The following is a 13,054-nucleotide window of genomic DNA, read 5'->3' on the forward strand; positions in this document are numbered from 1 at the left end:
TTTGTTCTGTTTAAGAGATTGCGATGGAAGAGGAATACAGAGCTGGAAGGAGTACAAAACCTGCAAGTTCAATTTGAAGTCGTATAGGTAGCTTTTTTACTAATATCCTAAACTCATAAAAATGAAGGATTGAATTGTTGCTTTCAACAGCAACCGTTTCAATAGTTTTTACTGTTTTCTTTCTGTTGTTTTTGACATCTCTTCATCGCTAAAAAATTAGCTTATAGTAAGCGAAATTACTGCAATAAGAGGAATTCAAGAAAAAGCATCTCAATCAGAATATAAATAGCTTACTCAATATCTTTACCATATAAAGAATAAAGGAATGAATTTAAATGCTGTTTTTTGCGCATTACTGTCTTACAAATGAATTCATATCATATTAACATTATAGTAAAGAGAACAAAGGCCAGAAGTAAGTATAGAAAACAGACAAGAAACTTGGCGTTTCCACAATTTTCGAGCTTACTCTTTTTAAATCATTGTTCCATTAAACTACCTCTTCACCGAGAGCCGCCTCTTGAAACCGTATACAAATTCAACCTGAAAGTACCGCGCAGAATTAAAAACACGGAATCATACGCGAGTAAAAGGATTCACTAACATTTGCAGTAGAAATAAAGATCACTTAAAGACGCTATAGCACAAGTTAGCAAAAATGCATCCAAGTCAATCCAACTCTTTCAAACGCTTACACCAAGAATCGAAAAAGCACCAACTTAAAATCAAAAAGGTACGACACCCTGAAGAGAAGAAAAAGCTTTGTAAACTTCTTGTGTTTTACGGCTCAAAAAAGAAATCTGCAAAGGTATCGCGACGGATCCCTAAAACTCAATTTCAATACCTTCCTCGTCGCACCATTCTAAAAATGGAAGAAAAATTGTTTGTTGAAACCATCAAAGCCCGTGCACTGACTGTCATGATCTTTTGCCTTATATCAGGACAGGTCTTGACGAATCTTTTTTAAATTCCAGCGTTTTAGACCGTTCTATTAAACTGAATCTTGAGTCACATACAACGTGTATTTTATATGAAACAAAGACTTACCTTTTCTTATTTTACTCACATAAACAAAAGAAGCAAACACACATTTCTTTCTCTACGCTTCAGTAGCAATGTACGAATTTTATTCCTTTTCTATATATTTATTATTCGTGATTGTTTATTAATACATTCTCATTGCTCTCGTTAAATACTTTTACCAAATCAAGACCAACTTCGGTATATAAATTTAACAGACTGCTTCAGCGCTCTATGCCATCAACAAAGGCTTCCTCTGGTCCTTCTGAAAGGTGTCTTTCTCCTCTCCCCTCAATTCCCAGATTTTGAATTTTTAGCTAGTAAAATCGTCATGTCTGTCTATACTATCGCCGGTCGTCAATTCCAAAGCCACCAGGTTCGTTTTCTTTACCGTTCGTAGCAGCTAACGGGATTGTTATAGCTTAGTCTTGCTGTCTTGGGATCTGTCTTTGTGGGACCCTGGGTTTATAGCAAGATCTTTAAGAGACAAAAGACTTTAAAGGAAGGTGAAATGCCTCCGTTGAATCCCTCCAACAAGGAAGAAGAAGCTTTTATTTTGTATGTGAAAAGAGCTGAAATAGTACCAGTATACTAATTCAACTTTGTTAGGAAATACATCAAAGATCACAAGTAAATTACAAGACGAAAAAGTGTGAAGAATTCTTTTCCGCTATTTGGATGCTTGTCTTTCTTTTTCTTTAACAGTAACCCGCTTTCTTTGCCGTAATTCTTTCCGTTTCAATAACAAACCTATTTTTTCTCATTTGCTTGAATTTTAATCATATTGAATGCATTGCAGTCAACTGTTTTACTGTAAGATTGCCAGTACAACGTTTCCATTAGTTTTATTTCTTTTATGTATCAACCTTCATTAAAAAATTGGTAATCGTTCTCATAGATGAACTAGCTTTGAACAAGAGGAAAAAACCAAAGTTCAGAAAATGTAGAGTGTATCTTGTTAAATTGGAACGCTGGGTTTCCAAATATGTAGCTCATTATCATCGGCGACAGAGGCAACACATTTAGGATCAAAGGGACTAAAATCCACCTCATTAACAAGGCCCCGATGTCCTCCATGAACAAACGTCAATGGATTCTCGGATTCGAAATTCCATAGATAACAAAGGTTCTCACATGCGCTCACCAAGACGCTAGGAGACGACCAGCTCCATGACATACTAGTAGCGCCAATTGCAGTTACTTGCGAAGGAGCAGCTTTTTTCGCAAACATGGACTCGGTGTCCATTAAAGGAACGTTAAGTTTTCTGTAATCGCGCAACTGCAAGGTACTCTCCGTACCAAGTGCAAAGAGTGATGCTATGTGCGGATTATGTCGAACGGAATAAACCGAGGATGGTACTTGAGCCGATTGAAAAACAATTGAGGGAGTTCGATTATCACATACAAGAACACTTCCATCGTCACTCGCGGCAATGTAAAGGTTCTCATGAAAGGGATTGTATTCTGCATCATTCAAAGCGATAGAATTGTTATGATAAGAGGATACAGGGAATAATACATTGGAACTTTGGGAAAACGCTTGCAAATCCCACTCTAGAATTTTGGAATCATTTGCAGCCGTTAACAGCTTACCATTGCGCTGGCGATTCCAGGATAAGCCGAATCCCTCTGCTTCATGCCCCTGCAAGTGAACGTTTGGAAAAAACTCCTCAGCTGGAACGGATGTGTATTTTGTACGATCAAACACATATACCTCACCACACGAGCTGAAAGTTGCAATGATATTGGGGTTCTGCGGCATGTGCCTTGCTCGGTTGATATCACCATTGTGCATAACCCTTTGTATTAATTGAAACCGACATGGGTGTTGCGGGCTGTATCCGCCTAGTTCTCCCAGATCTTCATTGTAGTATTTTACAGGATCCAAACTCGTCTGTTCTGCGTCTGGTAAATCAATGTCTGCCAACTGCAAGTAATTTGGAAATCCTTCTGCCGCATGTGTACCTAGCAGCAAACGGTATTTATCGATGGGTTTCTCATTCGATTTCTCTACCACCGAAAGCCATTCAATGCTCAAAGAAGGCCATAATAGCCTTCTCGTGACCAGGAGATCATACAGAAATCGCGAATTTTTCTTCCAATGAAAGTACTTTTCATCAACTTGGCTTTCCAAGAATGAAACTCCTCCTAAATGAGTTGTATCTGACTCGGTTTGCATTTGCGACACTTGTATGCTATTCTCAAAAAACGATAAGCGACCTCCTTAGGTGTTTCTATTGATCATACAATTATTTTTTGACCATTCAAAAGCTAGCCTTCTTTTCTGTTCCCTTTCCCAAAACGCGTCTTCAGCTGTAAACAAACATTTGTTCGTTCTTCAATTCCTTTCTCAATGTAAATATATTGCGTATTGCATTATCTGGTTTAGCGAGACAGAAGGTGTGTCACTTTTTGCTTGGCTGGCAGGAATATAAAAATACTATGCTTGCTCGGGAAAGTTGTTTTATGAATCTAGGAACATTGTAAAAATGCTTGTGTATTTATTTATATACGGAACGTAAGAACTCATGATATGCGATACTTTGAAATGAAGGATTGTCCGACCCTTCTCATTGACAGTTGTGTCAGAGAATTCTCGATTGAGCTATTTTATTTATGCAGTACAAATATGCATGGGAGCTGCCTTCTATATGAGGCGTGAAGAGAAAATAGTTGTAGTACCATAGAAAACCAAATTGACCGACAAGGATGTAAGCGAGTGAATTTAGAATGCAACCAGCAATGAGGATAACGGAAAGGGGACGATGAAATATGCAAGCTGGTAAATAATATTAAAGGGGAAAGTTTGTTGTTGGACCCTTTTCCAATACAAGTAGGAAGATATTAACGGTGGAAGTAATATGCTGAAAAGCTAAGGATGCAATACAAGATAAAAGGTGGAGGAAGATACCATCATTATGCAAGGTCTTCAAGAATTGCCATAGGAACCCTTTGCTTTATGCTGTTACTGAATAAGCCGCGACCAGAAAAGTTATCGTCTGCAGCAGCAATTGCTTGTTCCAGGTATTTTTGTTCGTTCCACCGAGCAGAGTCATGAAAACGAGTTCTTGGAGCACCCAAATAACCAAGGATGCGCATACAAGCACTCATTAAATACACGCCTGCACAAAAGAGGATCAATCCTGCTGAAAAGGGTCTCCAGGCAAAGAGTTTCCATGGTTGATGAAGTAGCAATCCAGAGGTTGAATACTCTAAGCGATAGTCCAGGGTACAGCTCTGAACGATTGGTTCTAATGCATGAGCATAGTAGACTTTACAGTGTACATCATAATCGGCGACATGCACACGGTCCGACATGTGAGGCCATGAGCAAGACCATTTTAAATCCAACGGAGAAATGTTTAGTTGGTTATGCTGGCAAATGGCAATTTTGGTTTCATAATCTTCACAAGCCGATCCCGAGCATTTCAGCTGTGGATTATTGCTGCTTTTCGACTTTGAGTCTTCAAGATTGGGCGTCGAAAACGTTAAAACCTGAATACGATCTAAAGAATGAGAATATGCAAGTGTATCTCCACTATAAAATACTAGGAATAATAAAAATACAAACGATGAAAAGAGGGACATGGCAAAGAGCTGGTTGTTTACTATTGCATGGCTGGACTTATTGTTAACATTTCTCGGTGAACTCGGAGTGCTGCGACACCAAGACACCGAATTGTCCGCTAGAAATTTTGTTGAAACGAAATTCATATATTGATTCGTAAGTTATTTAAATAATAATAAAGAAATAAAAGTATAAAAAGAAATAGTAGGGTGCAAAATTAACCTTTTACGGGAAGTTTTTATTTTCAACTCATAAGGCTTCATATGGTATGCATTGTTTACTTGTGCATAAACAATGCACGAGACTACGCAGGGAAGACACCTTTATTATTGAAGAAGGGTTTGAGGAGTGCGGATAACAATTCTTATCAACAAACAAAGGACACGAAAAGCACTTCGAAGTTTCTCTATTGAGCCTGTCTGCTTTACTTAAGAGAGTATCTCGAAAACTCGTTCGATTATTAGTAGTCGGAAATCCTTGCCGATCGAATTTGCTTTCGTTCTTGAATATTTTCCAAAAACAAGTCTTCCTTCACGTAAAGGACTTGATACTGACGATCACGAAAAAACCTTTTATTCACCAACATTCGTTTTATGATATCTTGTTGGAATCCAGAAGGATTTTTTTTGTTGGACTGATGAGCATCGGGATCAAAGATAATCAAACTCTTTAGTGAATCGCAATAGCCAACGACCGTGACAGAGTGGCCCTGAAATTGGAGATAGCATGGCGATATATGGCGTTTATCTTGTAAAGAATCATTAAAATGGTCTTTAAAGAATAAGAAAAGTCCCTCCACGGCTGAGGATCGATTAAGAAAGTCAAAGTCTACGAGTCCAACATTCAGCATAAGACCCGTCATCAGTGTGTAAGCTTCAGTGGCGCCAATCCAAGCTCCTTCCAACTGAGACCCAACTTGCTGATATCCATCAACATCAATTCCCTGTTTCCAAGCATTTAGTAGGTGCTCTCTCAAATCCGGGAGATCATATTTATAATGATGGCTTTCAAACCAATCATTATATGAGGTTTGTAACCAAGAAAACAACATTTGGATATTTCGCCAACCACATCCCCAACCATAGTCAGTATGTTTTATTGTAGAAAAATAATATACATCACCGGAAGCCAGGAAAACATCTGGAATATTTATGCTCGTGAATTGTTGTTGAATATCACATAAAGAATAGCCCATCTTACAAAATTTATCCCACTTTTCTTTTTTCAAATTAGCATCTATTTAGGGAATAAATAAAAGATATTAAGAGTTTTCTAATTACCGCATGCACTGGTGTCCTTAGTGCAGTAAAGGTTTTTCAGAAAGAGTAAAATTGTTTAGTACAAAGCTTGTCAAAAAGTGAATGCTCAATATAAAAAGAAGAAAAAAAGGAAAAAAGGAAAAGAGAAGAAAATTAAAAGCAAATCAATATCATAAAGAACATGATTGAAAAATTATGTTTTATCTGAATACCGGGATTCGTTCCAAAACATTAGGGGGAAAATGTAGTAGGTCGTTGAAATAGAAGAATTAAAAAAAAATTAAAGAAACTGAAATTAAAATCATCAATAGGAAAAAAAGAGCAATGTGAGGTGTGGACGTTTATGGTATATATAAAGAGAATGTATGGGCGATTTCGAGGGTTTTAGTCACCTCCACTGATATTTTCAACAATCATTCGTTTCAATAGAGATCCCCATCCTTCAGTGGATGTTGGGATGACAATATCGTATGGATAGTTTCCAGAGTCTGCAGCGACTGGAGGAAGGTACGAAAGACTGCGTAAATTGACAGCCTGAACAATTTGTTCAAGTGCACATTCTAAAGATGTAGAGGATGCATGATAAGAGTCTTTCGATTCGGTAATGACAACATTGACGAGCCATTGCTCCCATGGATTTACTGTGCCCGTTCCAAACCACGACTTCTTCGGTAACCTTTCATAAAGAAGAACCATCATCTGTGAAGAGGCTCCATGCTGATTTGGAAGTCCGTCCACAAATTCTGCAGCCTTGCTGGTAAGAGTCTCGTCCAACTGGGTATTTCCTAAAGTAGGGACTGTAACTTCTAGGATGTCTACAGTTTTTGAAATAACTGTATGAAATTGTCTATGGAAAAGAATAGTACCTAAAACTCCTAAGACATCAAGCGTTAGCTTGTATTCCTCTGAATATAGAGTATATTCGTTTCGAATATATTACCTTTGACAGCTTCTGCGGCGTATTTATGACCTACTGTCAAATCTAGTGTAAAAGAGTTGGCCATTGTATGTGAATTTCTATGTTTTGAATCCAATTAAGTATCAAGAAGTGGTGAACAGAGTCAGGTTCATTATGGAGATTATCTGAAGTCATACATCACAAACGCACACAATGAAAGAAATGGAACCAAAGGTAAATGAAGAACGGTAATTAATTTTGTCAACTTGTAAAGATCCTTGAAAATGAATGAAGATGAATTGAATTAATCTAATTTCGCTTTATTTGAGCGAAATGAAGAGAGAAGTCTCTACAATATACGAAACTTATAAAACCAGCCGTCATTTATTTTTTATGAATAATGTTAAACATAAAGAAAGATTAAGTCTAAAAGTTGTCAGAAATGGGACTTATCAAAACTTGCTTCTTATGCAACTCTCGAAGGGATGCATACATGCAAGCAGAGTGATCCGAAGAAATTGAAGACATTATTGTATCTCTTCCAAAACTGCAAGAAGGTTGGCTGGAATTGACTGAGTTGTTTCTCCATTGGGGCATTCAGCCTTTTTCACCAATTGTATCAAGATGCTTTTTTCCCAAGACCAAGGAGGAACGCATTTTGGAAGCGGAGGAATTGATGTTGAGGAATTTAGGGTGATTGCACGAGAAGAGTCCATAGCTAATCTTCGCTGTAATTGAAAGGAAACCATCAACCAAAATCGTTCCCAACTCCATCCATAGTTGGCTTCCACGACCTCTGTTACAAGTTCTGAGAATCTTTCTTTTGAAACGATGCCGTCGTCCAGCAAATCTTGGAGGGACTCGGACGTTGCTTCGTACTGTTGCTGGAGAGCGAAATGCATCGGTAAAATACAGGAAGAATTGCACCAATTATGATTGATGGATAAAGTTGTACCGATGTTCAACACTTGATGGTACCATCCACTAGGGACAAAAACCGTTTGGCCCGGAAACTGAAACAAAATCCGTACATTCCCTTGTATTTTTCTAAAATTCTCCTCTTCAAAGAGACACTTTTGAGAAATCCAGGACGGCAGGCCTTCATCCTCAAACTGTTTTTGGAGAAACTCTGCTTCGGATGGGGGAATGAAAATCCAGCATTTCACACCACACAAATTAACAGACACAGAATGGCTTTCATACACGTCTTTATGCAATGGTGTCGTCGATAAATGGCTCCCGATGTAGGAAAACCGAAAGTCATCATTCTCTTGGTTCATCGTGTACGCATTGAGCCAATCATCCACGAACAAATCGGGCGTTTCGTAAGGTATAGTGACAGGGGAATTCCGAAATAAATGCATATCTTTAGGATACATTCGTATTAAATTGCAAAAACCATTGGATTCTAGTAAGCACATGGATCGCAACATCTCGTCTTCTTTTTCAAGTTTCTGCAACGCTGTTCCAAGTTGAACATTTTCGCGTTTTTGACTTCCGTACTTGTCTTTCTGGGAACAATACGCCAAGGGTACCTCGACGTTCCCGTACACTTGCTTTAGGTATTCATAATTCGGAGAAAGCAACAAATCCTTAAAAGCTTCTTCTTCATTGTCATAATACTGTTTGCTAGCTTCGATCAAATCGTCCCATAAATTATCTGACAAAAGATCGCTCTGCGAAGCAGCTTTAGATTGGAGAAACTCAAGCCCCTTTGGGACCTGCCTCTCTTTACAGACGTTACTCAACTCGTCGTTCTCTTCAAACCGACGAACCCACGTTTTTCGAGATTCCCAATTTTCAGTTAATTTTTTCCCAATTAACACAGGAATACACGGTTTTAAGTAATTCTCTAAAAACCTCGAATATGTACAGTCTTCAAGATAATCAACAGAACTCAACTTGTGCATCGTAACTGGAACGATTTCAGCAAACAAGATGAACAGCGAGCGACTTTTGTCGATTGCTTAAGTGAGTTGGAAACCAAAATTTACAAAAGTGAACCGCTCCTTTTGTTGATGATCAACAAGGTCGTAAAATACTACAGCAATGTACAAGGGAAAAGCTCAATTTTTTATTATTCTATTTACCCTTCTTCTTGCTCCGACCAGATTCTCCGATTTTAAATTTTTCTTTTACAAATCAACCGTAAACCAAAAAAAGAAAACAAATTATGAAAGAAAGTACTCACTTTCTTTCCTAGGTTTACTGATTATATACATTGACTCCTCTACTACAAAATTTTCGTAGCGTTCGACTATGTTCGCTACATCCGAGCTTATTCCTCGAATGATGTACTCAAAATCCGGGGCGGATTTGCCAAGCGTTCGCAAAAGTGACGTACACATGAATTGAGAATATCATACTTTGTTACAGCCGAAGCGTTTGAGAAGCAAACAGAGAAAGAAGTGCCTCAAAGAGACGGACGTAAGAAGGGACGTATTCATACCACTGCCTCAGAGTGGCGGCTAAAATTATACATAATTAAGCAGTGGTCGTTGATGGAATAGGTTCGTCATTGTTGGCATGCAAAATTATATATGGGCTAGCTCTGTCTTGGTATTACCAACTACAAAGATTAAGAATTTTATAATATGAGTTCTTTCGCAGGAAAATCAACAGATTTAGCCTCTAAGGCTAAGAAGTACATGTCAAGTCCAGGCTCTGTTCACAACGCAGATCAAAACTTTAGTAATGATGAACAAACCAGAGCTGGTGGAAACTTTGATAGCCGCTATGGAAATGAAGAACGCGGTTACAGCAATGCCGATCATAGTGCTGCTCCCGAATACTCTCATCCTTCTCAAGGTGATCCTTACAGTGGGCAAACAGCAGACACCGGCCGTGGATACTCTTCACAGAGGGGTAACACCGGTTCAGGTCAGAAGTATGGCAGCGATCAAAAATACGATTCTTCTGACTTAGGTGGTGGTAACGGCAATTATCGTAAACCTAGTCAAACTGAAGGTTACACCCAAAACACCGAGTACGGTTCTAGCCAAGGAACCGAGGATTATGGTGAAAGCTACGGACGTCGTGGCGGTGGTGGTTCTTATGGATCCTCTGGTGCTACGGGAGGTGCCTACACCACTGCTGGAGACTATGGTGCTGGTGATGATTCTTATGGATCCACTGGCGGTTCCAAAGGTGGTAACTACAGCACCGCTGGAGACTACGGTGGTGGTAGAGGAACAAGCACCTACAATGCCTCCGACCAAGATACTTACAACACGGGAAGCAATGTAAATAAAGGCAATCAATATGACTCTGGCCAATATGACAAATACAGTACCGGCCGTAATCAACCCACTACTGGAGCCAGCCAAGGAAACTACAACACCACTGGAGGTGATGAAGGCTACCTAGGATCTGGAAGAGAAGGCTATCAGAGCAATTCCGGCAGCTTAGGTGAAGAAGGTCAATACGGATCTAAAGCCGGTCAAACCGCTAGCGGCTCCAAGGATGAAGGCTATAACGCTGGCAAGTACACAACTGACCCTACAGCCACCTCTAGCAGAGCAGGAGGATCTGATCAAGCCGGTCAAAACTTGAGCCAAAGTGGTGGTCAAAAATTAGATCAGGCTGGCAACGCTGCCCAACGTGGTAAGAGTGGCACTCAAGGTGTTAAATCTGAAGCTCAAGATTTGGGCAACGATGCCCAACACCATGCTTCATTGGCCTCGAGGATGAAGGGAGGCATGGAAAAGATGTTTGGCAAAATGACTCACGATGATGATCTCGTCCAAAAAGGAGAAACCATGAAATCCGGTGGTGGAAACCGCTTGTAAGTTTTATTATAATGATTGATACCAAACGATGCCGCTAAATATGTTACGATAACGATGGATAATATTCTGCATGATATTTATATATATATATAATATAAAAATCGAAGTGTTTTGATTTTTAAAAAACAATAGCTTTTTATCTAGGCTAACCAAAAATAATATTGTTTTGAACGAGAATAACAATTAGACGCTGGTCGTAAAAAAAAAAGTATTAGTATTCTATTTCAAAAATAGGAAAACATTTCGATTCAAAGAGCCGGTCTAACAAAAAACATTTAAACAATAGTAGTAGTCGTAGCGGTAGTATACAAATAGAAGGCGGGACATTATTATAGTTAATGATGGTGGGAAGAGGTAGATGATGAAGTATCGGGAGTTTCTATAGTAGAACTCTTATTTATTTGAGAGTTGCGAATAGATGACAAAAATCCAGAAAGTCTCGTCGAAAGTTTCTGTGGACGAGTTTGACAGTACGGATGCTGTGCCAATACGACATCAAACATATCGTCATCGGCAATAGGGTTCCACGCACTATATGTTGCCGTTTTCATCCATTCATCCAAAAAGGGTTGCCCATAGTCGGATATACAGTCAGTGGAAGGTAGAGAATTATATTTCTGCAGCTCACCTTCATCTCTAGAATGGAGAAAAGAGTAGTATTTAACGGTAGATAAAAATCCAAATATGTATGCTTCAAATCGGGCCCGTAGCCATTCATTGCTTCCTTCGTATTCCGGTAAGGATTTCTCTTCATGAGTAGAAATTACTGATAGGATATCATCCGTCCATCTTTTATCGGCTCTTGTGAGATTGACGATAGACTTGATCGAATTATCTTTGTAACAAATTTCTCCTGTATCTGCCCGAACCACAACGTCAGCCATCCTGTTTTGATTCAGCATAATGAGAGTGTTTGTAGATCCAGCAAGCCAGCTTTTCGTAGAACTCGATTCCAAAACGTGAACTTGTTGTAGAGGTGTATAAGGAGAAAACATACTCTTCTCTCCAAAAAGTAGTAACGGAAAACCAAGGTAAGCCATCAAGGAATCTTTGTCACTTGTTTTTAAAGAAGACGGCTTAGACAAAGTCGATTTGAGATAGTTTGATGACGGATCAGCAGAGTCATGTAGACTCAAAAGCATATTTGGAATCAATGATAAGAGAGAGTATTGTAAATTACCCAACCGTTCAGCAACTCGATCATAGACAAGGACTTTTTTACCTAAAAGAACAAGTTTCAACAACACTAGGGTATTTTGCTTCCAACATAAAAAAACATCTTTACTATTAACTCCTAGCGATACTTGTAATTGAGGACCTTTGTTGACTAAGCTCTTGTAAAAATCCTAAATACAACGTCGTTAGAAATCATACATAGTTTAGCAAACTCATAAAAGAATTCATACATGAAGAATGGTCAAATCAGAAAAATCGTTTTGAGAAAAGTAGGCATCGGTCACGATTTCCAAGTTGTCTTTGATGTGGCCGAATTGAGGTGTGGAACATATGAGCACAACAGCCTTTTGAATGCTAGGCCGAGTTACATCCGAAGGAAGGTTTTTTACATGATCAATGCTTAGCTGGCGACTACAAGCCAGCCCAAAGGCTGTCGAGTGCTGTGGATTAGGGTATGGTAAAGTGAAGTATACAAAATCTTTCTCTTGCTATAAAGTAACGAGGTTAGAAAGAAAAAATATAGAATACTTCATGAAAAGACAATTGAAGTAAAACTTACCATGTGAGCGCCATCAGGCAAACATAAAAAGGGCAGTATGGACCATTCCTTTGGTAATTCTATTGATTGCGGAAATACATGCTCGATTTCAGGGCCACGTATATGATGACTTTTCAATTGTAGTTAGAAGAGACGAAAAGGGGAATGACTGAACAAAAAATGAGCATGCTCATTGGGACTTACAAATCTACGGTAACCATGCAGTAAAAGATAGATGCAGTTATGTAATCATCCATGATACGAATCTTTTTGGATGGTAAACGAAAGTAGCCGCTTGCTTCGTTATGTTGTAAGAAGTCGGATGTTAGTGAAGAGTGCAAAAGACGAAACTTATGAAAAGAAAGCCCAAAAAAAGGATAATTATATGCTTCAAATAAAAAAGGATAAAGAAAACAGAAAACATAAAACCGAAGAGCTAAATGAGAAGCAATTACTTTACGAGGATGACATCCTAGGTTGGGGAGGTTCCAAGACGTACCTGCAGTAAAGCAGGTGGTGGGACGAAAAAGAGAGAGGAGAATAGGTTATTTTAGGATTACAGAAAATATTAGCTTATTTATTTTAGAATTTATTACCCTGTGTTACTTAGTGTAAGGGAATGCTGCATGAATCTGTAAAGGAAGTGGACTGCTAAACCATTGATTGAAGAGCTCCAGAAAGAAAAGGTTGATTGTGAGCTTCTCATCATTTTTTCTTGTTTTATCATTTTCTTTTATTCGAGTTTTTTCGACTTTTCATTGCAAGTTCCTTGCTTTGTTTACTTATTACACCACGAAGTCGTTAACT

The 13,054-nt window shown here is 38.7% G+C and overlaps 9 protein-coding genes across 9 annotated transcripts; 3 read left to right on the plus strand and 6 right to left on the minus strand.

Annotated features, from left to right (window-relative positions):
* Nucleotides 1–366: 366 nt before the first annotated feature.
* On the plus strand, nt 367–967 carry SOMG_03688 (uncharacterized protein; the record flags this gene model as incomplete). Its single annotated transcript, XM_056182477.1, has 2 exons — nt 367–528; nt 734–967. 2 exons carry the CDS (start codon nt 367–369, stop codon nt 965–967), a joined length of 396 nt encoding a protein of 131 aa, XP_056037699.1.
* Nucleotides 968–1,351: 384 nt separating this feature from the next.
* On the plus strand, nt 1,352–1,654 carry atp19 (F1-FO ATP synthase subunit K; the record flags this gene model as incomplete). The annotated part of the gene is made up of 3 exons (XM_056182478.1): nt 1,352–1,396; nt 1,442–1,578; nt 1,630–1,654. 3 exons carry the CDS (start codon nt 1,352–1,354, stop codon nt 1,652–1,654), a joined length of 207 nt encoding a protein of 68 aa, XP_056037700.1.
* Nucleotides 1,655–1,978: 324 nt separating this feature from the next.
* pcf3 (histone H3-H4 chaperone, CAF assembly factor (CAF-1) complex subunit C, Pcf3) lies at nt 1,979–3,199 on the minus strand (the record flags this gene model as incomplete). Its single annotated transcript, XM_056182479.1, has 1 exon — nt 1,979–3,199. The coding sequence occupies one exon, from the start codon at nt 3,197–3,199 to the stop codon at nt 1,979–1,981; it is 1,221 nt and encodes a 406-aa protein (XP_056037821.1).
* Nucleotides 3,200–3,936: 737 nt separating this feature from the next.
* On the minus strand, nt 3,937–4,608 carry meu29 (calcium transport factor; the record flags this gene model as incomplete). Its single annotated transcript, XM_056182480.1, has 1 exon — nt 3,937–4,608. One exon carries the CDS (start codon nt 4,606–4,608, stop codon nt 3,937–3,939), a length of 672 nt encoding a protein of 223 aa, XP_056037820.1.
* A 440-nt stretch (nt 4,609–5,048) lies between these two features.
* On the minus strand, nt 5,049–5,783 carry mug105 (K48-linkage specific deubiquitinase; the record flags this gene model as incomplete). The annotated part of the gene is made up of 1 exon (XM_056182481.1): nt 5,049–5,783. The coding sequence occupies one exon, from the start codon at nt 5,781–5,783 to the stop codon at nt 5,049–5,051; it is 735 nt and encodes a 244-aa protein (XP_056037823.1).
* A 448-nt stretch (nt 5,784–6,231) lies between these two features.
* Nucleotides 6,232–6,851, minus strand: atg101 (autophagy associated HORMA domain protein Atg101; the record flags this gene model as incomplete). The annotated part of the gene is made up of 2 exons (XM_056182482.1): nt 6,232–6,722; nt 6,788–6,851. The coding sequence occupies 2 exons, from the start codon at nt 6,849–6,851 to the stop codon at nt 6,232–6,234; spliced, it is 555 nt and encodes a 184-aa protein (XP_056037822.1).
* Nucleotides 6,852–7,272: 421 nt separating this feature from the next.
* On the minus strand, nt 7,273–8,655 carry jmj1 (2-oxoglutarate- and Fe(II)-dependent oxygenase Jmj1; the record flags this gene model as incomplete). The annotated part of the gene is made up of 1 exon (XM_056182483.1): nt 7,273–8,655. One exon carries the CDS (start codon nt 8,653–8,655, stop codon nt 7,273–7,275), a length of 1,383 nt encoding a protein of 460 aa, XP_056037825.1.
* Nucleotides 8,656–9,339: 684 nt separating this feature from the next.
* SOMG_03695 (uncharacterized protein) lies at nt 9,340–10,533 on the plus strand (the record flags this gene model as incomplete). The annotated part of the gene is made up of 1 exon (XM_056182484.1): nt 9,340–10,533. The coding sequence occupies one exon, from the start codon at nt 9,340–9,342 to the stop codon at nt 10,531–10,533; it is 1,194 nt and encodes a 397-aa protein (XP_056037824.1).
* Nucleotides 10,534–10,868: 335 nt separating this feature from the next.
* Nucleotides 10,869–12,504, minus strand: avl9 (post-Golgi vesicle-mediated transport protein Avl9; the record flags this gene model as incomplete). Its single annotated transcript, XM_056182485.1, has 4 exons — nt 10,869–11,879; nt 11,940–12,197; nt 12,269–12,377; nt 12,452–12,504. The coding sequence occupies 4 exons, from the start codon at nt 12,502–12,504 to the stop codon at nt 10,869–10,871; spliced, it is 1,431 nt and encodes a 476-aa protein (XP_056037827.1).
* Between the last annotated feature and the right edge of the window lie 550 nt (nt 12,505–13,054).

This window comes from Schizosaccharomyces osmophilus, chromosome 2, assembly GCF_027921745.1.
Source record: "Schizosaccharomyces osmophilus chromosome 2, complete sequence".
In the NCBI taxonomy this organism is placed as follows: domain Eukaryota; kingdom Fungi; phylum Ascomycota; class Schizosaccharomycetes; order Schizosaccharomycetales; family Schizosaccharomycetaceae; genus Schizosaccharomyces; species Schizosaccharomyces osmophilus.